The sequence below is a fragment of the Bombina bombina genome, chromosome 6, assembly GCF_027579735.1.
Source record: "Bombina bombina isolate aBomBom1 chromosome 6, aBomBom1.pri, whole genome shotgun sequence".
Taxonomy (NCBI): Eukaryota; Metazoa; Chordata; class Amphibia; order Anura; family Bombinatoridae; genus Bombina; species Bombina bombina.
In genome coordinates this window covers 2,040,566-2,065,996 of record NC_069504.1, presented here as the reverse complement: position 1 = coordinate 2,065,996, position 25,431 = coordinate 2,040,566, and the positions used below count along the sequence as shown (strand labels likewise).

Below are 25,431 nucleotides of genomic sequence, written 5' to 3'. Positions count from 1 at the left end.
GCTGGTCTAATACTTCCTTATGTAGCACTTCCCTAGTTATCTCACACAACTATACTACTACAGTGCAGTGCTGCATACACACATGTGGCACTGCCATGCTGGTCTAATACTTCCTTATGTAGCACTTCCCTAGTTATCTCACACAACTATACTACTACAGTGCAGTGCTGCATAAACACATGTGGCACTGCCATGCTGGTCTAATACTTCCTTATGTAGCACTTCCCTAGTTATCTCACACAGCTATACTACTACAGTGCAGTGCTGCATACACACATGTGCCACTGCCATGCTGGTCTAATACTTCCTTATGTAGCACTTCCCTAGTTATCTCACACAGCTATACTACTACAGTGCAGTGCTGCATACACACATGTGGCACTGCCATGCTGGTCTAATACTTCCTTATGTAGCACTTCCCTAGTTATCTCACACAACTATACTACTACAATGTAGTGCTGCATACAGCTTTATCTTGTGTCTAGGATTAGCTGCAGAGAGGTGGCTGTAAGAGGGTTAATAAACACATATGGGTGAAGGCTGGGGGTGTCATTGCATAAAACCCAGGCTACATACATACAGTTCCACATGTAGTCAGGCTGATTACCCTGCCAACTATTGAAGAGACCTCCTCTCCATCTTTGCTGTTACCTGTGAAGCTGCACTACTGTTGAATGTTATGTAGGAGCTCCACATAGTCACTTTGTAGTGTTAATGTTGGCAAGGGATCTCCAGAGCTGTTTGAGTACAAAATGCCACAGCAGTGCTATATATAGTAAGGTATGATATATATATAGTACAGTACTAATGTTTGCATATATAGGTACATCATTGCCATATAGCACTGGAGCAAGTGTTCACAAAAATTTAAACTAAAAAAAACTAAAGGGACATGAAACCCAACATTTTTCTTTTATGATTCAGATAAAGAATACAATTTTAAACAACTTTCCAATTATAGCAAATTATCTAATTTGCTTTATTCTCTTGTTATCCTTTGTTAAAGAAGCATCAATGTACTACTGGGAACTAGCTGAATGCCTTAGGTCAGTCAATAATATGAGTTATATATGTACAACCACCATTCAGCAGCTCCTGAGTCTATCTACGTATCTTTTTCAATAAAGGATATAAAGAAAACAACACAAATTATATAATAGAAGTAAATTGGATAGTTAAAACGACATGCTCTGAATCATGAACGGAAAACATTAGGTTTCATGTTCTTTTAACATGCTTACATTGAGCTAAATTTTTAGTTATATATTTTTGTTGTTGCTAAGTACTGCAGTTGTTTAGAGTAGTTTAGAGTAGGGACATTTTTTATATGGGGGGCTTTGTTATTTTATTAGGGGGCTTAGATTAGGTGTAAGTAGCTTAAAACTCTTGTAATCTTTTTTTATTTTTTGTAATTTAGTGTTTGTTTTTTTGGCATTTAGTTTAGTGTATTTAATTATATTTTAGTTTAGATAATTGTAGTTTATTTAATTTTTTTGATAGTGTAGGTGTATTTGTAACTTAGGTTAGGATTTATTTTACAGGTAAATTGGTAATTATTTTAACTAGGTAGCTATTAAATAGTTATTAACTATTTAATAGCTATTGTACCTAGTTAAAATAAATAGCAAGTTACCTGTAAAATAAATATAAACCCTAAAATAGCTACAATGTAATTATTAATTATATTGTAGCTATCTTAGGGTTTATTTTATAGGTAAGTATTTAGATTTAAATAGGAATAATTTAGTTAATATAATTAATATTATTTAGATTTATTTTAATAATAATTAAGTTAGGGGTGTTAGAGTTAGATAGGGTTAATATAGTTAATATATAATATAATAACTATATTAATTATTAACTATATTAATAATATATATAATATAATAACTATATTAACCCTAATATAATTAGGGTTAATATAGTTGGCGGCGGTGTAGGGGGGTCAGATTAGGGGTTAATATATTTAATATAGGTGGTGGCGGTGTAGGGGGATTAGATTAGGGGTTAATATATTTAATATAGGTGGCGGCGGTGTAGGGGGGTCAGATTACAGGTAAAAGAGCTGATTACTTTGGGGCAATGCCCCGCAAAAGGCCTTTTTAAGGGCTGGTAATAGAGCTGATTACTTTGGGGCAATGCCCGGGAAAAGGCCCTTTTCAGGGCTATTTGTAGGGTTAGACTTAGGTTTAGTGGTAGGGAAATTTTAGTATTTTAGGGGTTAATAAATTTAATATAGGTGGCGGCGGTATAGGGGGATTAGATTAGGGGTTAATAATTTTAATATAGGTGCGGCGGTGTAAGGGGGTCAGATTAGGGGGTAGTACATATAATATAGGTGGCGGCGGGGAAGGGGGCTCACATTAGGGGTTAATATAGTTTTAATAGGTGGCGGCGGTGTAGGGGGATCATATTAGGGGTAAATATAGTTTAAATAGGTGGCGGCGGTGTAGGGGCATCATATTAGGGGTTAATATAGTTTAAATAGGTGGCGGCGATGTAGGGGGATCACAGGGGGTTAGACATTTAATATAGGTGCGGCGGAGTCCGGGAGCGGCGGTTTAGGGGTGTAGCACTTTATTAGGGATTGCGGCGGGGGATTGCGGTTGACAGGTCGATAGACATTGCGCATGCATTAGGTTTTATTTTGCAGGTAGTTTAGGGAGTTACGGGGCTCCAATACTCAGCGTAAGGCTTACTACACCTGCAATTTGTGGTGAGGTGAAAATGGAGTAAGATTTCTCCATTTTCGTCACGTAAGTCCTTACGCTGTATATTGGATACCAAACTGCGCGGGTTTGGTATATCTGTCTATGGGCCTGGGTTAGAAGGTGGTTTAGTGGCACATTGGTGTTTATGGGCACTGCTTTATTCTCTGTGATATGTTAATATGTAAAGTGCACCTCAGGTGTTATCTATGAGCAGCTCATATAAACATCTCTCTGTGTGACTTTGTACAAACCATGTCATTCTTATATGCATCAGGGTGCTGGGTTAGAAGTACAGTCTGTGACAACTTCTGTGTGACTTTGTACAAACCATGTCATACTTATATGCATCAGGGTGCTGGGTTAGAAGTACAGTCTGTGACAACTTCTGTGTGACTTTGTACAAACCATGTCATACTTATATGCATCAGGGTGCTGGGTTAGAAGTACAGTCTGTGACAACTTCTGTGTGACTTTAGACAAACCATGTCATACTTATATGCATCAGGGTGCTGGGTTAGAAGTACAGTCTGTGACAACTTCTGTGTGACTTTAGACAAACCATGTCATTCTTATATGCATCAGGGTGCTGGGTTAGAAGTACAGTCTGTGACAACTTCTGTGTGACTTTAGACAAACCATGTCATTCTTATATGCATCAGGGTGCTGGGTTAGAAGTACAGTCTGTGACAACTTCTGTGTGACTTTAGACAAACCATGTCATTCTTATATGCATCAGGGTGCTGGGTTAGAAGTACAGTCTGTGACAACTTCTGTGTGACTTTGTACAAACCATGTCATTCTTATATGCATCAGGGTGCTGGGTTAGAAGTACAGTCTGTGACAACTTCTGTGTGACTTTAGACAAACCATGTCATACTTATATGCATCAGGGTGCTGGGTTAGAAGTACAGTCTGTGACAACTTCTGTGTGACTTTAGACAAACCATGTCATACTTATATGCATCAGGGTGCTGGGTTAGATGTACAGTCTGTGACAACTTCTGTGTGACTTTAGACAAACCATGTCATTCTTATATGCATCAGGGTGCTGGGTTAGAAGTACAGTCTGTGACAACTTCTGTGTGACTTTAGACAAACCATGTCATTCTTATATGCATCAGGGTGCTGGGTTAGAAGTACAGTCTGTGACAACTTCTGTGTGACTTTAGACAAACCATGTCATACTTATATGCATCAGGGTGCTGGGTTAGATGTACAGTCTGTGACAACTTCTGTGTGACTTTAGACAAACCATGTCATTCTTATATGCATCAGGGTGCTGGGTTAGAAGTACAGTCTGTGACAACTTCTGTGTGACTTTAGACAAACCATGTCATACTTATATGCATCAGGATGCTGGGTTAGAAGTACAGTCTGTGACAACTTCTGTGTGACTTTAGACAAACCATGTCATTCTTATAAGGTCTTAGAGGCTCCATTTAGCTTCCATATACTTTACACCCAATTGACCCACTTTTTGAACACCACCATCTATTACCACTTCTGCCATTCTGGCAACCTGAAATAATGACACAACACAGGAGTTTGGCTAAATATGGAAAGGTCACATTTAATAATTTAATTTAAATTCAAAAAATTTCTCACTGGGTAATAACATACCCTGGGTAATAACATACCCTGGGTAATAACATACCCTGGGTAATAACATACCCTTAATCAACATAACACTCAAAAATGCGTCAGCATTTGCATAACCTGAACTTGGATCCCACGTGTCAGGGGGGGGGACCACAAACCCCCCCTGTGGCAGAGCAAAAGGGGAGGAGCGAACCTGCAGCATATACCAGCCTTTAGCTAGACCACCGAATCACGACTTAGACTGGGTATGCTACAGGATCCCCTCCGCCCCTCGCAAGCCCTGCCTACGTGCCAGATCCCGATTTCACCGCAACAACTTATCAACTTTCTCCTATGTGGCTGCTTGCTTATCTTAACGCTTTCGGCTAGCTTAGACCGCTCGAGTCACCCGCTAGCTTCCAGCTGCAGCTCTCTCGATCCCCTTATTAGGGGGCACGGGCGGTCTTACTGCGATCCAACTAAGTAGCTGACATCGTGCCCCTAACCATGCCAATTTCTCTCGATATCTCTGGTTGTGACCTCTCCGCGTAGTTGTCTTTACTGCTCTCTTGCATCTAGGGAGGGTGGGAGGGAAACAAAAAAGGTTAGTACTGAAGCCACTTCCTGTTGTTCCCCCTATATGTACCTTTTCCAACCCCCCTCTTCTATCTCTTGCTCTTCAGTCCCTCCTCTCATTCTTATCTTCTACTTCCCTATTCTCTAACCTAACTCCTTCTTCCCCCCCCCCCCCCCCTCTTCTCCCTTCCCCCCTGTCCTTCCAGCCAGGAGCCCAGCCCTTATGCCGCTCCGTTCTCATGCAATCCCTGCGCTCTTTTTAAGGTCTTAGAGGCTCCATTTAGCTTCCATATACTTTACACCCAATTGACCCACTTTTTGAACACCACCATCTATTACCACTTCTGCCATTCTGGCAACCTGAAATAATGACACAACACAGGAGTTTGGCTAAATATGGAAAGGTCACATTTAATAATTTAATTTAAATTCAAAAAATTTCTCACTGGGTAATAACATACCCTGGGTAATAACATACCCTGGGTAATAACATACCCTGGGTAATAACATACCCTTAATCAACATAACACTCAAAAATGCGTCAGCATTTGCATAACCTGAACTTGGATCCCACGTGTCAGGGGGGGGGACCACAAACCCCCCCTGTGGCAGAGCAAAAGGGGAGGAGCGAACCTGCAGCATATACCAGCCTTTAGCTAGACCACCGAATCACGACTTAGACTGGGTATGCTACAGGATCCCCTCCGCCCCTCGCAAGCCCTGCCTACGTGCCAGATCCCGATTTCACCGCCAACAAAGAAATACTCTTTCTGCCAAACACCTTTAAACTTTTCCCGTGACCTTTCCTTACCTTGATCATTTCCTCCAACATTCTCCTGATGTCCTCCAAAAACTGGTCATTACCGGCCTCGTTCAGGTGAACTCCGTCGCGCCTGAATATCTCTTCCCTTTTTGCCGCCAACAATGGGTGCTCCAGCACCGCTCCACCTATCCCCCTGACTGCTTTTGCCGCTACCAAATTAATCTTCCTCCTTGCTCTGTAGCCCGCTCTCTGCGTGTCAGTGTTCCTCCAAACCAACCTTGATATTATGTTTGACCATACTATCTTTACTCCTTGCCATGTTATCGCCAACCACCCCATTACACTTTTTATACTTTCTTCCAGTTCCCTCAGAGGGTATGCTCCAATATCATTCCCTCCTAAATGTATTATCATTACGTCCGGGCGCCCCCATCTCTGCCTTGCCTGCTGTATTGTGCTTACCAACTCTTCCCACCTCATTCCTCTCTTTCCTATCCACCTAACACTGGCTTCGGTGTATCTAAATCCCAAATGTGTCCCTTTTGCCAATGTCGCAGCCCTAACTTGCGCCCAGTATACGTATGAATGCCCTACCACCCATATCCTTAGTGCTCTTCCTGTAACAAATCACAAAGAAAAATGGAGAATTAAATTCATTCCGGTTGGCGCCATGACTTCGCATCCCTAATCGCAATCAAACGCCCCCTTTTGGCCTGATGTAGGACTTGTATGCTGCTGATTTCCACCTTCCCATTTTTTTAATCTGCTCGATCGAACATCCTCTAGATGCCGCACTGGTTGCTGCCCCTATTCTGAATGAGTGCGGCGCATAGTATGCATCTGACCAACCCAGTCTTTCTACCGTTCTTTCCAATACCTTCCTAAACTGAAAACCCGTGACGCCGGATCCGTCCCTATGCCTAACAAATTGCGGGCCCTCTGCCCTTGCTGTTAGCTCATAATCCCTTACTGCTGCCACCGGGCAAGTCGCGCCACCTGTCCTCCCCATTGACACCCATACCCCTTTTCCTTCCGTATCTGTTTTTGATTTCCGAATTAAAACTAGCACTGCTCGCACGCCCCATTTCACATCTTCTCGCCTTACACCACCGCCCACGTCTTTCCTATTCCTCGCCAGCAATTCCCCTATGCGCAATGCCCCATGGAAAGCCAAAGAGAAAGCTACCCTGAATACCAATGCCTCATCGTCATTGAAACATACTTTGCTGAGCACTGCTAACATTTCCGCCAACCTATCCTCTGTTATCGGCTCCCTTCTATCGCCTTGCTTCTTCTCTCCTACGCTCCACCCCTTGAATACTTTCCTTACCACAAATCTCTTTGTTATATCCTTTCTCCCATATAACTGCGAAAAATACGACACCCCCGCCAGTACTGTGCCCAACTGCCCTTTCTTCACCCCCCCTTGCTTCAATACCCATAGCCATTCTAGAAAAACCGTTTCTTCCTCGCGACCTATAATCTTGTTAAATTCGCACCACCGCTCCCAATACTTCTTGTATACGGCCCACGTTTTTGGCGCCACGGACTTCTCTACCATCTCCCTGATTCCGTCTATTTGCTGCCAATCTGCCAAAGAAGAACAGGGCAGGGTTCACCTTCCTTCCTTGCCCTTGGAGCCACCTTCCTAAATATTTCCCATTTAAACCTTGACAGTGCGTCTGCTACAATATTCCTGTACCCTGGTATATGCTGTGCTTTAAAACAAATATTGTGCTTAAGGCACTTTAATACAAAATATCTCAAATACTTAATAACCGGGTTAGATGATGACGACAAATTATTCATTACATCCACTACTGCCTTATTATCGGACCAACAGATGATTCTTTTGTTCTCTAATACATGGCCCCACAGCTCTATCGCTACTATAATGGGAAACAATTCAAGCAAAGTCATGTTCTTTATCCACCCTTTCTCCTTCCAATCTGCGGGCCATTCGCCCGCGCTCCATCTACCTTGCAAATACGCTCCAAACCCCGCACTGCCTGCTGCATCTGTGAACAACTCCAATTCTTCCACTGACCTTGCCTCTTCCCATATCCTGATACCATTAAATTCATCTAAAAATGCCTCCCACACTCTGAGGTCTTCCTTCATTTCCTTATTGACGCGCACCATATGCTCGGGCAGCTTTGCCCCTTTTGTCCCCATTTCCAACCTTCTTTTAAATAATCTACCCACCGGTATTACCCGGCACGCAAAATTCAAAACCCCCAGCAATCTCTGCATTTCTCTAAGAGTCACCTTATTCCTTTTCAACATCGTTTTTATCATATGTCTCGCCTTCTCAATCTTATCCGCAGGGAGCTCGCATTGCCCCTTTGCGGAATCTATCATGATACCCAGGAAAACCAGCCTCGTACCCGGCCCCTCCGACTTTTCCGTTGCTACTGGCACTCCCAACTGTTTGAACATTGCCTCTAGCTCTTCCTTCCAGATTCTACATTCCCCTGTCTCTTTCCTGCCTACCACCAAAAAATCATCTAAGTAGTGAGACATACTCTCACATCCTGTTTTTTCTGTAAACAACCAATGCAAAAATGAACTAAACTTTTCAAAAACTGAACAAGAAACCGAACACCCCATGGGCAAACACTTATCTATGTAATAATCACCATCAAACTTACAACCCATTAAATTAAAACTAGCTGTGTTCAAAGGCAATAACCTAAAAGCAGATTCCACATCTATCTTTGCCATCAACGCCCCTTTTCCAAGCCGTTTCACTATTCTTACCGCACTATCAAATGATTGATATTGCACTGAAGAATCCAACTTGTCAATTGCGTCGTTGACTGAATTCCCCCTGGGGTAGGACAGGTGCTGTATCATCCTGTATTTACCCTTCTCTTTCTTGGGAACTACTCCCAGGGGGGACACAATCAAGTCAGCACACGGCTTCTCTTTGAATGGCCCTGCCATTCTCCCCAATTTAACCTCCTTCCTCAATTTTTCCGCTAGTACTCCTGGAAATTCTGCTGCAGATTTTAAATTTCTCGCCTGCATAGCCCCTTTAACTTCTGTTTTAACTGGGACCACAAAACCTACACGCAAACCGTTTGTTAACAAAATCCTTTCCTCTTTCAGCGGGTACATTGCCAATTCCTCAATGATCCTATCTACCCTCAGCGGTGTTTTGGCCATTACCCGCCATTCCTCCTCCGCTACCGTTGCCCCCGTGCCCTCGAAAGGAAAACTTGCTATTGTTATTGGCATTACCCTTCCTACAATCCACTCCTGGGTGCGCTCCGCCACAATGCCTACATGCGTGCTTATATTTACATGAATTCCCCCTGTCGCACCTCTTGTCATTAAACGCCCAGCATTCCTTTGCCTCTGTTCTGAATGTTTTCCCTTGCCCTATGGGCCTACCTTGTGCTTCAGGGACCTTCATCACCCTCGTCCACGTATCTAGTATTTTTACCCCAAAATCCTTCCTACCTTTACCTCCCAATTGTATATTTCCTTTCCTAAATTCCCTATCATAATCCTTCCATGCGAAACCCCCGTATGTGGTGTAGCATTCCGCTATTAAATGTATGTATCTCAGCACCCCTTTCATCTTATCTGGATTGGCCGTTAGAAAACATTCTGCATATATGACCATCCCTTTCACCCATTCTGGAAATGTCTGCTTTGCCTTTCTCCCCCTTCCCTCATTAGATCTGACCGCCAAAGCTTCCCTAGTCATTTCAAACACATCCACATACCGTCCTCTCTGCGCTTTCCTAACAACCTTCGCTTTTAAATGTGTGGGAAGGGGTAAGAGCTTGGTCGCTGCTACTTCATCGTCTAAATTCACCACATTATCACTGCTGTCCCCGTCCTCATACCCTTCTTTCACCACCTTATTTTTCTCTTGCTTAGCATATAACTTTCTTACAATTTTCAAGATTTTTCTATGCCCCCTCCCATTACGCTTATCATCCTCAAAGTCATCATCCGTGGAACTATCTGACGAAGATTCACTACTGTCACTATAATACATTTGCTTACCGTGTTTCTTATGGCTCACACGATGCCCGTCTTGTCCTTCCTTGTCTGCTGCCGCCATTCCCTGCGGCGCTGTCGTGCTCCCTTCGACCTCTTTGTCACCTGCTCCATTGTTCACTTTACCCACTTTGTCTCTCTTCTGCAACATATTCATATTTACATTAGTACCATCCCCCCCTTTTCTTTGAACCTGTTTCACAGACATGTGCTCTGCCCTCTTACTGCTGCGCCCCCCATTCCCTGTATCCCTAATGCTCCTTTCATCCTCCCCTTCTTCCTCTACCCTCACATATGTATACCCCTCCGTATCCCTAATCATCCTGGGGCGCTCCACACTATTCTCTTCTAACCTGACCCTTTTTGCTGCCCTCCTGCTATTCGCCCCTCTTCTGTACACTTCACAGTACTTTTTCCTTTCTTTACCCCCTGCTCTAGCTCTGTCCTGGCCTTCCCACTCCTCCCCTGACTCGCATGTGTGTGTGCCTGGACCACCGGGTCCCCAGCAATCTGCCTCCGCATTCCTTAATTCCTCCCTCCTTCTTGGTTCCCTGCTCGTCTTCCCACCCGCACCGCTTGATACCTTGTGCTTATTTCCCCTTCCCGGCGACTGACGCCCTCTCTCCACTACCCCTGCTGAATCGGAATCATCCCTGTCGCACCGTGCGGCCCCCGCCCCCCCCTTCATGATGACGTCATCACGTAGCGCACGCCGTATCGGCGTGCGCATGCGCATATCGCGCTCACTGACTGGGGAAGAAGAGGGGGAGGGGGAGGAAGGGGGTATACTGCTGCGCCTATGGCGGCCACTCGCGCCCGCAACTGCGCCTCTACCAGACCGCTCACTGCTAAGCCAGACCCTGCCCCTGGACTGTCTGCCGCCTGCTCTACTACTATGGCCCTCATCTTCTAGGCCCCAGTTACGCCGCCGCGCGCCCTGCTTGCTGCCCCCTAGAGGCGCCATTGCTTGCCGCCGCCTGCACCCCATACTGCCCCCCTGGCCTAAGGGAATCTCCGGACTGCTGGACCGGTCCGTTTCACTAAATAACGCCACTTCCCCCATACTCACATCAGAATTGGCCCCCTCCTCTGCCTCAGCCCTGTCTTTCATACTCACGTTACCCTCTTGCATCCGCTCTCTCTCAGGGGGGGTTACCGCTGCCTTCTGCTCCAAGACCGTCTCCTGCTTCTTCTGTTTCTCTCCCTGCCTTTTTTCCAGGAGCTTCAATCTCTTCTGAGCCCGGATTGCTCTCGTCTTCCAGAGGGTCTCATCATCTGTAAGGAACCGTTTGGGAATTCTCCTGCTTCTGGCCGTCATCTTCAGCAACTTCTTCTGCATCAGCTACAAGCAGCTCCTGAAACAAAAAAGGTTAGTACTGAAGCCACTTCCTGTTGTTCCCCCTATATGTACCTTTTCCAACCCCCCTCTTCTATCTCTTGCTCTTCAGTCCCTCCTCTCATTCTTATCTTCTACTTCCCTATTCTCTAACCTAACTCCTTCTTCCCCCCCCCCCCCCCCCCTCTTCTCCCTTCCCCCCTGTCCTTCCAGCCAGGAGCCCAGCCCTTATGCCGCTCCGTTCTCATGCAATCCCTGCGCTCTTTTTATGCATCAGGGTGCTGGGTTAGAAGGTGGTTTAGTGGCACATTGGTGTTTATGGGCACTGCTTTATTCTCTGTGATATGTTAATAGTAAAATGCACCTCAGGTGTTAGCTATGAGCAGCTCATATAAACATCTCTCTGTCTGTGTTCATGTTTACAACATTTGATTAAGCAATCATAGCATCCTTAGAAATAATTCATCTAACAGTTCATACAAACCATATCACATACCACTTTCCCTGTAAACATGACAATTATAAGTGATTTTTTGTCTGATTGCTAAATGTAAGGAAGACCCCCATATTTAAACTTGCACCTCTGCCATCTTTGCTTTAAACAGAGATGCTGATCAGGTACATTTTTGACAAAAGATAATGATGAGGGAGTTTTCCTGTACTTTTTGATGTAATATCACAGTGCATTATGGGTTTAAATGTAAAAAGCTATACAAAGGAGACATAGTATATTAGGTGCTTAGCAGGGTAACATTAAGTGTAAGAAAATATCAAGTTAATCAGGAAACTGTTTTATCTACTGGCAGGTGAGTCATTGTAAACATAAAAATGCTTTAAGACTTTAAGATTAATCCACATGTTGTGTGTAAGAGAGATTGTGTCTGATAGGTTCCATTTTGCTAGGACCCAGTGAAGCTTCTCCCCTATGTGTAAAATGATAACCAAATAAAAGTATTTATCTGACCATTTGTGAGCACAAAACACTGTATTAAGTTTACAAAAATAAATAAAAGCTAATCCAGTGCTCTAGACTCACAAAATGAAACCAAACCTTACTGCATAAGTTCTGATTACACTAAAAACAATTCCTGGTTGCCTAGGTAACCACATAGCTTACCCTCCCCCCTGTGTGCAGCTCATGTGTAAAGTTAGTTTTTCTTTACTGAGAATTGCAGTCATTTTGTTAGCCCTATGACACTAACTTACCACAGCCTTATATACCAGAAGTATGAACACTAAATGCCCATGCATTATATATAAACATTATTTACACTATGCAAATACAAGCAGGTGTACACAACATTATACAGGTAGCCCTCAGTTTATGCTGGGGTTAGGTTCCAGAAGGAATGGTTGTAAATGAAAACTGTTGTAAATTGAAACCCAGTTTATAATGTAAGTCAATGGGAAGTGAGGGAGTTAGGTTCCAGGCCCCTCTCAAAATTGTCATAAGTAACACCTAATACATTATTTGTAAAGCTTTGAAATGAAGACTTTACATGCTAAACAGCATTATAAAGCTAATAAAATAATCACACAACACAGAATATATAATTAAACTAATTTAAATGAACAAAACCATTTGCTAAACAGCAATATAAAACTAATAAAATAATCGCACAACACAGACTTTACTTGCATTTTTCTGCAAGCAGTTCTTTCTATGCATTCCAATCTGGACTGATTTATAGACAGGAAGATCTTGTTCCTTTAAAATCTGCTCAATAGCTCAGGTATTGTTAAACTGATTAATTTCAACTTGCTTGGCTTGCATATCTTTGCTGCAACTCAAGCGGACAGCTGCACCTACTGGCTTTTTTAATCAATGCACTGCTTCTCAATGCTTTTCAATAGCAGTCACATGACTGAAAAAAAGGTTGTTATTCTGAAACGGTGAAAATTGAACCGTTGTAAACCGAGGGCCACCTGTACTTTCTCTGAAAACTTACACAAAATAACTCCCTGTCCCATGGATTCCAGACTGTCCCCCTATGCAGGCTACTTACACAAAATGACTCCCTGTCCCATGTACTCCAGACTGTCCCCTATGCAGACTACTTACACAAAATGACTCCCTGTCCCATGGACTCCAGACTGTCCCCTATGCAGGCTACTTACACAAAATGACTCCCTGTCCCATGGATTCCAGACTGTCCCCTATGCAGGCTACTTACACAAAATGACTCCCTGTCCCATGGATTCCAGACTGTCCCCTATGCAGGCTACTTACATAAAATGACTCCCTGTCCAATGGACTCCAGACTGTCCCCTATGCAGGCTGTCATTCAGCAGAATCAGCACCTTGCTCCTAGCTTGTAAGGCTGGGGAGGGAACTCTGCTCACCTGCCTCCTCCTAGTAAATGTTAGCCCTGGTAGTGGTTTAGCAGCTATGGGGGGCAGATCATAACATCTGCCTAATTAAGGAATAAATGCATTACACCACACAGTCCCACATATTAAAAAGTATGGGGGGAATTTCTCAAAAACTGCCTCTTTAGGAGAAAGGGGACATTTGCCTTGTTTCCCCCCCCCCCCACACACACACACTTGGATCTGCCAGTGAGATGTTGGAGGGGAGCTGTAGCATCACGCTAGCCTGCAGGATAACAACATTTAAGCAGCAGCACGCTACTGAATTGTTAATCTCTCATGGCAGTAAAACAAGGCAGTAGCTGCATCACCATGTGGCTCCTGGCTTGTCTATGCAGCAGCTCCCTCCTGCTTACTGCTGTGTCTTCCCTGCCAATGCGACGTCACTGAGCCTAGACCAGCAGGCACGCCTCCCCTGCAGCACTGATGCTGCTGATTGGCTGTGGATTTAGCTCTATCATAGAGGCAGTTTTGAGAACCGCCTCTATTGGAGTGTGTGTGGGGCCCGGTGAGCCACCACTGGGTGGCGCTAGCTCATAGTGAGCTATGAACAGTATTTAGCATCCAGGTTGCGCAATCAATGGAGGGCAGCGGAACGGCTCACTGCCTCCTTATTGCGCAACATGAATGCTGAATTTTTTTTCTTATAATATACTGTGATGGTAATCGCATCAGGGGGCGTCGGTGGGGGGGGGGGTCCTTTGGGGGGTACCTGGGGAGGGTGTGGGGCCAAAAAATAAAACAAAAAAAAATAATAATTATTAATCAGATTTAAAAACTTTTTTCTCTGATTTGACAGGGGAGGCTCTGCCTCCTATTACTGCACGTCACTGATTTATTCTCTGTGATATGTTAATATGTAAAATGCACCTCAGGTGTTATCTATGAGCAGCTCATATAAACATCTCTCTGTCTGTGTTCATATTTACAACATTTGATTAAGCAATCATAGCATCCTTAAAAATAGGAGACATAGGGGCCTATTTATCAAGCTCCGTATGGAGCTTGAAGGCCCGTGTTTCTGGCAAGCCTTCAGGCTCGCCAGAAACACCAGTTATGAAGCAGCTGTCTAAAGACCGCTGCTCCATAACCTGTCCGACTGCTCTGAGGAGGCGGACAGATATAGCGGGAAATCAACCCGATGGAATACGATCGGGTTGATTGACCCCCCTGCTAGCGACCAATTGGCTGCAAATCTGGAGGGGGCAGCTTTGCACCAGCAGTTCAGAAGAGCTGCTGGTGCAATGCTGAATGCAGAGAGCGTATTGCTCTGCGCATTCAGCGATGTCTGTCGTACATGATCCGCTGATCAGATCATGTCGGACAGAGGGTTGATAAATCGGCCCCATAGTATATTAGGTACTTAGAAGCGTAACATATTAAAAGTGTAAGAAAATATCCACTTAATCAGGCAACTTTTTTTTATTTACTGGCAGGTAAGTCTTTGTAAACATACTGCAATATGTTTAAAGTGAATGTAAAGTTTGACGAATGTGTGCCCGGTTTTCAAAAATCCTATTAAAAACAGGGGCACTTTCATTCATCAAACTTTACATTTCACTCGTTTTGTTAAAATACTTACCTTTTATTCTTGAGAGCCGCTCCAGCGCTTTCCCCGTCCATCGCAAGCCTCTTTATACGTCAGCAATGATGAATCCGGTTTCCTCCAATTACAGCTTCCCCCCAGAGCAAACATTGCCTGAGGCCAAGCCTTGGAGGAAGCCGGATTCGTCATTTTTGACATATGAAGAGACTTGCGATGGGCGAGGGAAGCGCTGGAGCGGCTTTCAAGAATAGAAGGTAAGTATTTTAACAAAACAAGTGAAATGTACATTTTGATGAATGAAAGTGCCCCTGTTTTTAAAAGGATTTTTAAAAACCTGCACAAATTCGTCAAACTTTACATTCACTTTAAGTTAGAGACTTTAAGATGAATTCACATGTTAAGTGTATGAGAGGCTGTGTTTGACAGTTACTCGGTTTGCAAGCACATTGCGACTTAGAAGTACAATCTGTGAAAATGTCTGTGTGACTTTGGACAAACGAGGTCATTCTTTATATACATCAAGATGTTTAGTTACAACATTGTTTTATTGGACAGTATTGTTTATTGGGACTTTTCTTTTGTCTGTGATATATTGTCTACATCCTAATCTCTTCTAATATAAAACTCATACCCAATGGGCTAGTATTTCAACTACGAATACATAACTTTTCCATTTTATTTTGCTTTGACTAGACAACAATCAATGTTTAATCTAAAAGTAAAATGATCAAAATGTGTATTAATCCCTACATACTGCAGTGTGCGTTGTCCTAACTGTTGCCACTACTTGCAGTACTTAATCCTTAACCAGTATACTTTTAATTATTATTTTTTATAGACTATAGTTCTGAAAAAAAGCATTTTTTTAGCCCAGCACTTTAGCAACTCCTACTCCAGTAAATGATGATATAACACATTTTGTTGTTGTTTCCATGCTATGGTTGGAAAACATTGTTTTGTAGTTATGTCAGTTAGTAAATAGCATTTTTGGCATAATTTTTCTGCAACGCCAAAAACCTTTGCTCTAATAATTAGATCTTATAATGTTTTAAACCCATCTTAAACTATTACAATTCTAAGGGGGGACTTCCAGGCAGCGGCCATGACAGGTCGCATACTTTTCAGCTCCTGCAACTTCTAGCCCAAACCTGCATATAATCCCTCTTTCATCATCTCATATTCTATATATTTTGGATTGAGGATGTGCAGCTAAGCCAGCTCTTTCATATTATTATCTTATTTTTGGGCTAGAAATAATACCCTGCCTACCGGAACGATTCAGAGGTTGCGGCCTAACATCTCACTTACCCCCGGCAGGGCACTAGCTTGCCTCTGTCGTTAGGATGCAGTTTTCCTCCGCAAGATACTGCACAAACTTTTGATAATCAGACACAGACTACACTTGAATAAATAGAGCTTTCTTTATTTCTATCTAGCAGTAGCTAATAAATTCTCAAAATGGAGATCCCTTTATGTTTTTGGGAGGACCTGCGCAACTTGCTTGCTGCTCATCATGCTGCCTTAGAGGACAAGCTCTGCATAGCATTTGGGAACAACGACCATTGTCCTCCTTGTGATCTCACCCAAGCTGAACCTTTTAATGTGAGGGGTGGAGGTGGTGACGCTTTGGGGCCCCGGCGTCAGCATTCTGCCCTTAACTTCTCAACAGGAGTTGGGAAGTCTAGCGAGGAAGGACTACAGGCTCAACATGACCCAGAAGTTGCGGTGATCTGCTCTACTGCTTTACCTTCAGACCATCTTACAGCAACTACAGGGCTCCAAGCAGAAGGACCACTGAGCCGAGAAGGAAAACAGTGCGCACATAATAGGTCCTTAACGCAGTTTTTAGGTTGTGCAAATCTGGAAATGCTTGTAACTTACCCCTCCACGGCCATAATTAACTCCTATGGGCTTATGTGTTGTCCAGTTTGGCCTGTGCTGGTTTGGACGCGGCTGCAGGTTCCTTTTCTCATTGCCTGGGACCCAGGAGGATGGCCTTCGTGGTGACCGGGAGGTAATATGACAGCTGGCTATTACATCAACGTGAACTATTAACTGGTGCAAGAGACTGCATATGCTATATATTGGTGCATCCTACTATTTCTTGCTTCGGGACAGTGATAATTTTGAAGTTAGGTAGCACCTTAAGCTGGGACATAATGCCATTTGTACACGATTTGATGCTTGTCCACAACCAAGGTTCTAAGCCCATAATATACGTTAGAGACTCTTGGAATTGTATACGAGTCGGATCTCAACAGTTATTGCCCCGAAGGCATTATATAGAGACCTCTGTCAACTTGCTTTTTACTGTACTAAGTTCTTAATATGTTTGTTTTGCGTTTGTATTAGGCTCTGTTAAGTTAGTGAAAGTGATTTATTGCGTGATTGCAGTGGGTTGAATTGAACTTTGGTACATGCTATAATAGTAATCTCCCATGTGGCTGTGTGGATTATTTCTACATGCTAGGCTCTGTAAAATTTATTGTACCACTCTATCTCTATGTAGCACTGCAGAACCTGACATGTGAAACAAAAGAGTAGTTCTAGGAACTTAGTATAAGTATTCTCTGTCTCCACCCCATCTGCATTGATTCCCCAGTTCCTTGCTACAAATACCACACGCACTAGCTACATCCCTTTATTCTCAGATTTTGCTCAGCTCAAAATTCAATAAACTATATGAATAGCACTTCTGATGTTATAGGCTCTTTTAGGTTGTACAACATATCCTCCCTCATTTAGATTTTGCTTCGGATGCAGGCTGGTCCTGCTCGAATGGCACTGATCAGAATTATACAGCATTTGCGCTCCTTATATTATACAAGATAGTACACTATTTTTCCTGGGACGGCCTGAATTGTAGCTAGACTTTACATATTTTTGGCCTTAACAAATTATGAGAAAGGTTCAGAATCTGACTCTGTAATATACCTAGCTGGGCATGTACCTTGTAACCTGCAATCAGTCCAATTGTATTTTTTAGTAAGTTAGAATAACCTATCTTAGGTCTTAATGTAAATGGAAACATGTCACATCTCAGGCAGTATAACAGTAAAATCAAGTCAGCCACATATTTTACCTGAATAACCCCTTTAGGAATTTCAGCCTCTTAGGGCAATACTGTATCATCCTGGACCTCCCCTCCCTTTCCTTTATATGATATTAGGGATCTCCTAGACAGCAGTTAAGGGCTTTGCTAACATGCTTTTTACTCCTACCAATTTTTTGTTGGATAGTAAGTACTTCTAACATATTTTCTGTGTCTTCTGTTTAATTATCAGTTATAGCATTATAAAAATTTTGGAAAAATTGAGGTAATGTAATGGGACCCATGAGTGGTCTCCTCCCTACTCATATAGCCTTCTATCGCTGTTATTTTTGCATATACCATAGGTCGGGGTCCAAGAGTGGCCTCCTAGCTTGACCCAGAGGGCTTTGATCATCATCGGCATGTATATATTATGACATAGCACAACATATTGGATTTATCAACTTCACAAGTTAGATATTGTTTGCTACTCTTATGCTTCTAGTATGTATTATGTACAATGCAATTTGTAATAAGTATTCTAAGAAAACAATTGTGTAAAACTTTATTATTTTGTTTTGTTTGCCAAAACCATACCTCAATAAAAAAAAAAAAAAAAAAAAAAAAATTATTACAATTCCTAGATGTAATTAAAGTTACAGACATGGAGAATGGCAATGAAGATGAAAGTGAAACTGGTAGGTTGGTGAGCTGTACCTGGAGGTATTTTGAAATGATTTTCCACCTCATCAAAGCAAACATTTACATTTAATTGAGGAATTAATTTGGCATTAAATTAAATGTTTGTATTTATATATATTAAAAAAAAAATCATGTCTGCCGCACATCGACATTTATCATTGCACCAGCAGTTCTTGTAAATTGCTTGTGCAATGCTGCCCCCTGCAGATTCACGGCCAATCGGCCGCTAGCAGGCGGACAAGTTATGGACTTTAGTCTTTAGACCGCTGCTTCATAACTTCTGTTTCCGGCGAGCCTGAAGGCTCGTGCGGAAACAGGGGCATTAAGCTCCATTCTGAGCTTAATAATTTGACCACCAGGTCTGAACATTAGAAGGTGAATGTTTGAGGTTCTTAATGTTCTGCATTGACCTGGGTTCTCAGACTGTCATGAGACTAATTTTCCCCTCAGATTGCTGGGAATAGGAAAGAGAGGTGCAGAGGAGTACCATAATTCTCATTTGGGAATTTGTCACTAGCCTGTCACAGGTATCGCTGGGATATTATCCTGCAGCCTCTTTCTGTTGATCTCATCAAGATATCTCCTATCACAGATCCTGGGTTAGTTTGGTATAACCTGGATGGGATCTTCTACTTGAAGCAGGACTCCTGTAGCTGGGTAAGCATTGTAGAGAGGGTATTTTCAGGTATGTTACATCTGCACTCACATAGCCCACAGACTATTAGTAGTAACATATAGGTGTACATCATAGCAAGGGGACTGATTATGTGACAGCACACAGTGTTCTTATAGACATTGCTCTTTTGGTGGACAGGTATGCAGCTCACATTACTTTTTGTGTGTGAGAATGTTTCACTTCTGACAGGGGAAACGAAGCTTGCATCGCTTGCAAGGCTCAGTGTGTCTTTTTTGCATTACTTATTATGCGAAAATACACAGTTTATTAATTGTGTGTATTGTTCTTGCTGGGTTCTCTGGTCACACTGTTTTCATTCACTGTTTGTCGAATGTGCATGCAATGTGGGGATTAGATACGCGCAGGACATGCTGAGCACTCCATGTGTGCTAATTATTTATTTCCATGCATCTTTAGCAATCTCGCCCTTTTCCTCTTCCTTCTTCTTTTCTCAGAGGAGGCCATCTCAGCTCTTGCTGCATAGTTTTTAGCTGTTTCAGAGGATCTCACATTAGTAGGTGGCAAGTACTTCAGCACACCAGGAGCTTTTATTTTAATAGTATGTATATTGTACAAAGGTATTTTATATTTAGATTGTGGTACTGTGTAATATATATTGAGCAGACCTGAGTCTACCAGCTTTGCAGTAAGGTATTTTCATTCACTGTGGCTATATCCAGAGAGAGCACTCCTACTTATTATTCCCTATTTTGTTATACTGCAGTTCACTTGAACTGTTTAACTTCATCGTATTGTTATCTTTGCATGTTAACCCTTTTAAAGGGATTTTGTTTTATAACTGCATCTTCTGCATTGCTTTTTGCAATTGTGTGTTTTCACTAATTATGAAGCAAGCTGGAGTTGTCCGCTTTACATCTCTATTGTCTCATCCCTCAGACCTTCTACCTTCCCAAATAAAGTGTGTTATGCGTATTTGTTCTGGTTTGCCCTCCAGCCTAATTATGTTTTTTGCTAAGACATCATCGCCAACGCTAAACAGTTTTTTTCCCTATTCCTCAAGGGCATTGTCCTCTTCCTTTGAATATTTATGAGGGTAGCCATATGGACTTTTTACCTGGATTCAAAGAATATCTCTGTTCAACTATTACTGAGGTGTTAGTGACCATGAAGCCTTCAAGTAAGTACAAATGCCTTTATTCTGGGACTAAGATTGCTACAGAGTTCAGTCTGCTTACATTTTCTCATAAGATTAAAAAACGACTTTGGAAGATTTTGAGAATTCAGAGTCTAATGAATCTGAACTTTCTTCAGAAGGTTAAATCTTTTCTGAGGACCAGGATTTTATATCAGAACAGGACGTGGAATCTACTTCCTCAATCTTTAAGACATAGCATTTACATTCTCTATTGCATGACATATTACTAACTTTAGGTGTCTAGGAACCAGTTTCCTCAGAGGGACAGATAGTTAAGTGTGCAGAAGTTTTACCAGTTCCTGAAGCTATTTCTTGAGGGGGTTTCTAATAAATGGAATAAGCCAGGCATTCCTTTTGTTCCCATCTGTTTCTAGTGTCTTCTTCTAAGAATGAACTTTAGGAAACTATTCCTAAGTTAGACAGAACAATGTCCATTCTTTCTAAAAGAGCAACTATTCCATTAGATGATAACATTTCTTTTTAAGGATTCCATGGACAGAAAGTTAGAAGTTTAATATAGGAAGGCTTTTCTGTAGATGGTGTCCTTATTCAAGCCAATGGTTAGTGTGACGTGGGGCTGGTGTGTTTATACTTTGGTGTGATGCCTTATTTGAAAATGAGGGGCTCTTTCTTGATGAATTCAGTACCACCTTAAAATGTTTATGGTAGCCATTTCTTTTTTTGTGATGGAATTGTGGATATAATTTACATAAATACTTAAAATTCAGCTTTGGTTGTTTTAGCTAGAAGAGCTTTATGGAAGTGGAAGCTTTGAATGCCATTCCATTTGCAAGATTTCACTTACACCCTCTTCAGCTCAGCATTATCAAGCAATGAAACAGCACAGTTGTCGCAAACAATTTGCATGGACTACAAAACCAATCTTTTTCTTGGTGGATAAATCACGAAACTATTTTCCAAGGGTCTTCTATTCTTTGACCATCTTAGGCAGTTATTACTACAGATACCATACTGCACAGTTATGTGTCCCAGTAATGCATGTCTCACCTTACAATGCAGGAAAAGGAAATTTATGCTTACCTGATAAATTGATTTCTTCTACGATACGACGAGTCCACGGATTCATCCTTACTTGTGGGATATTATCCTCCTGCTAACAGGAAGTGGCAAAGAGCACCACAGCAGAGCTGTCTATATAGCTCCTCCCTTGACTCCACCCCACAGTCATTCGACCGAAGGTATAGGAAGATAAAGGAGAAACTAAAAAGGTGCAGAGGTGACTGAAGTGTTGAACACAAAAATATAATCTGTCTTAAATTGACAGGGAGGGCCGTGGACTCGTCGTATCGTAGAAGAAATCAATTTATCAGGTAAGCATAAATTTCCTTTTCTTCTACTAGATACGACGAGTCCACGGATTCATCCTTACTTGTGGGATACAATACCAAAGCTACAGGACACAGATGAACGGGAGGGACAAGACAGATACCTAAACAGAAGGCACCACTGCTTGAAGAACTTTTCTCCCAAAAATAGCCTCAGAAGAAGCAAAAGTATCAAATTTGGAAAAGGTATGAAGGGAAGACCAAGTCGCAGCCTTACAAATCTGTTCAACAGAAGCATCGTTTTTAAAAGCCCATGTGGAAGCCACTGCTCTAGTAGAATGAGCTGTAATTTTTTTCAGGAGGCTGCTGTCCAGCAGTCTCGTATGCCAAACGGATGATGCTTTTCAGCCGTAGCTTTTTGACCCCTACGCTTTCCAGAATACACAACAAATAAAGAAGATGTTTGACGGAAATCCTTAGTTGCTTGTAAGTAAAACTTCAAGGCACGAACCACGTCCAAGTTATGTAACAGACGCTCCTTCTTAGAAGAAGGATTAGGACATAGAGAAGGAACAACAATTTCCTGATTAATATTCTTATTTGAAACAACCTTAGGAAGGAATCCAGGTTTAGTGCGCAAAACCACCTTATCAGAATGGAATATAAGATAAGGCGAGTCGCATTGTAACGCAGAAAGCTCAGAAACTCTTCGAGCAGAAGAGATAGCAACTAAAAACAGAACTTTCCAAGATAGAAGCTTAATATCTATGAAATGCATGGGTTCAAACGGAACCCCTTGAAGAACATTTAGAACTAAATTCAAACTCCATGGCGGAGCAACAGGTTTTAACACAGGCTTGATTCTAACTAAAGCCTGACAAAATGACTCAACGTCTGGGACACCCGCCAGACGCTTGTGTAGTAAGATTGACAAAGCAGAAATCTGTCCCTTTAATGAACTAGCTGATAATCCCTTCTCCAATCCTTCTTGGAGAAAGGACAACATCCTTGGAATCATGATCTTACTCCATATGTAGCCCTTGGATTCGCACCAATACAGATATTTACGCCATATCGTATGGTAAATTTTCATAGTGACAGGCTTTCGAGCCTGAATCAAGGTATCAATGACCGACTCAGAGAATCCCCGCTTAGATAAAATGAAGCGTTCAATCTCCAGGCAGTCAGTTGCCGAGAAATTAGATTTGGATGTTGGAACGGACCTTGAATGAGAAGGTCCTCTCTCAGTGGCAGTTTCCACGGTGGCAGAGATGACATTTCCACCAGATCTGCATACCAAGTGCTGCGTGGCCACGCAGGCACTATCAAGATTACTGAAGCCCTCTCCTGTTTGATTCTTGCAATCAGACGAAGTAGGAGAGGAAAAGGAGAAAACACATAAGCCAGGTTGAACGACCAAGGTACTGCTAGAGCATCTATCAGTACTGCTTGAAGATCCCTTGATCTGGACCCGTAACAAGGAAGTTTGGCATTCTGACGAGATGCCATCAGATCCAATTCCGGTGTGCCCCATTGATGAATCAATGCCGCAAAACCCCTCCGGATGGAGCTCCCACTCCCCCGTATGAAAAGTCTGACGACTTAGAAAATCTGCTTCCCAGTTCTCCACTCTTGGGATATAGATTGCTGATAGATGGCAAGAGTGAGTCTCTGCCCATTGAATAATCTTGGAAACCTCTATCATCGCTAGAGAACTCTTTGTTCCCCCTTGATGATTGATATATGCTACAGTTGTGATATTGTCCGACTGGAATCTTATGAATTTGGCCGAAGCCAGCTGAGGCCACGCTTGAAGCGCATTGAATATCGCTCTCAGTTCCAGAATATTTATTGGTAGTAGGGACTCCTCCTGAGTCCAAACACCCTGAGCCTTCAGGTAATTCCAGACTGCACCCCAGCCCAAGAGGCTGGTATCCGTCATCACTATGACCCATGCTGGCCTGCGGAAACACATTCCCTGGGACAGATGATCCTGTGACAACCACCAATGAAGAGAGTCTCTGGTCTCTAGATCCAGATTTATCCGAGGAGATAAATCCGCATAATCCCCATTCCACTTCGGAGCATGCACAGCTGCACTGGTCTGAGATGCAAGTGAGCAAATGGAACTATGTCCATTGCCGCTACCATTAACCCAATGACCTCCATACACTGCGCCACTGATGGCCGAGGAATGGAATGAAGTGCTCGGCAAGTAGTTAAGATCTTTGACTTTCTGACCTCCGTCAGAAAAATTTTCATGTCTACCGAGTCTATCAGAGTTCCTAGGAATGGAACTCTTGTCAGTGGAACTAGTGAACTCTTTTGTATGTTCACTTTCCAGTCGTGAGTTCTTAGAAAAGCCAACACGATGTCCGTGTGAGATTTGGCTAGAAGGTAAGTTGACGCCTGAATCAAAATATTGTCCAGATAGGGTGCCACTGCTATGCCCCGTGGCCTTAGAACCGCCAGAAGGGACCCTAGCACCTTTGTGAAGATTCTGGGAGCTGTGGCCAACCCGAAAGGGAGGGCCACAAACTGGTAATGTTTGTCCAGGAAGACGAACCTGAGGAACTGGTGGTGATCTTTGTGGATCAGAATGTGAAGATACGCATCCTTCAAATCCACGGTGGTCATATATTGACCCTCCTGGATCATTGGTAAAATTGTTCGTATGGTCTCCATCTTGAACGATGGGACTCTGAGATATTTGTTTAGACTTTTGAGATCTAAAATCAGTCTGAAGGTTCCCTCTTTTTTGGGAACCACAAACAGATTTGAGTAAAACCCCTGCCCCTGTTTTAATTTTGGAACTGGGCAGATTACACCCATGGTATATAGGTCTTCTACACAGCGTAAGAACGCCTCCCTTTTTGTCTGGTCTACAGACAAACGTGAAAGATGAAATCTCCCTCTTGGGAGAGAATCCTTGAATTTTAGTCGATACCCCTGGGTCACGATTTCTAATGCCCAGGGATCCTGAACGTCTCTTGCCCAAGCCTGAGCGAAGAGAGAAAGTCTGCCCCCTACTAGATCCGGTCCCAGATCGGGGGCTGCCCCTTTATGCTGTCTTGGTAGCAGCAGAGGGCTTCTTGGCCTGTTTACCTTTATTCCAGGTCTGGTTAGGGCTCCAGACTGACTTGGATTGTGCAAAGTTCCCCTCCTGCTTGGTGGCGGAGGAGGAAGTAGAGGGACCACCTTTAAAGTTTCGAAAGGAACGAAAATTATTCTGTTTGGTCCTCATTTTAACCGTCTTGTCCTGAGGAAGGGCATGACCTTTACCTCCAGTAATGTCGGAAATGATCTCCTTTAGTTCAGGCCTGAATAGTCTCTTACCCTTAAAAGGAATAGCTAAAAGCTTGGATTTAGATAACACATCAGCAGACCAAGACTTAAGCCATAACACTCTACGCGCTAAAATGGCAAAGCCATTTGGAAAGCGGCATCTGTAATAAAAGAATTAGCTAGCTTGAGAGCCTTAATTCTATCCAAAATATCATCTAATGGGGTCTGAACCTTAAGAGACTCCTCTAGAGCCTTAAACCAAAAAGCTGCTGCAGTAGTTACTGGAACAATGCACGCTATAGGTTGTAGAAGAAAACCCTGATCAATAAACAATTTCTTTAGAAGATCCTCTAATTTTTTATCCATAGGATCTTTGAAAGCACAACTGTCCTCAATAGGTA

General features: G+C 42.7%; 1 protein-coding gene across 2 annotated transcripts; it reads right to left on the bottom strand.

The window, feature by feature from the left end:
- Window positions 1–4,614: 4,614 nt before the first annotated feature.
- LOC128662516 (uncharacterized) lies at window positions 4,615–11,028 on the bottom strand. Of its 2 annotated transcripts, none has more exons than XM_053716296.1 (2): window positions 9,649–10,416; window positions 4,615–4,864 (listed from the first exon to the last, which is right to left on the bottom strand). In XM_053716296.1, the coding sequence occupies exons 1-2, from the start codon at window positions 10,376–10,378 to the stop codon at window positions 4,848–4,850; spliced, it is 747 nt and encodes a 248-aa protein (XP_053572271.1). In that variant the 5' UTR covers window positions 10,379–10,416; the 3' UTR covers window positions 4,615–4,847. The 2 variants fall into 2 exon arrangements, with proteins under 2 accessions (XP_053572271.1, XP_053572270.1); XM_053716295.1 differs by lacking the exon at window positions 4,615–4,864 and adding an exon at window positions 10,760–11,028 and having other exon boundaries at window positions 5,251–9,784.
- Between the last annotated feature and the right edge of the window lie 14,403 nt (window positions 11,029–25,431).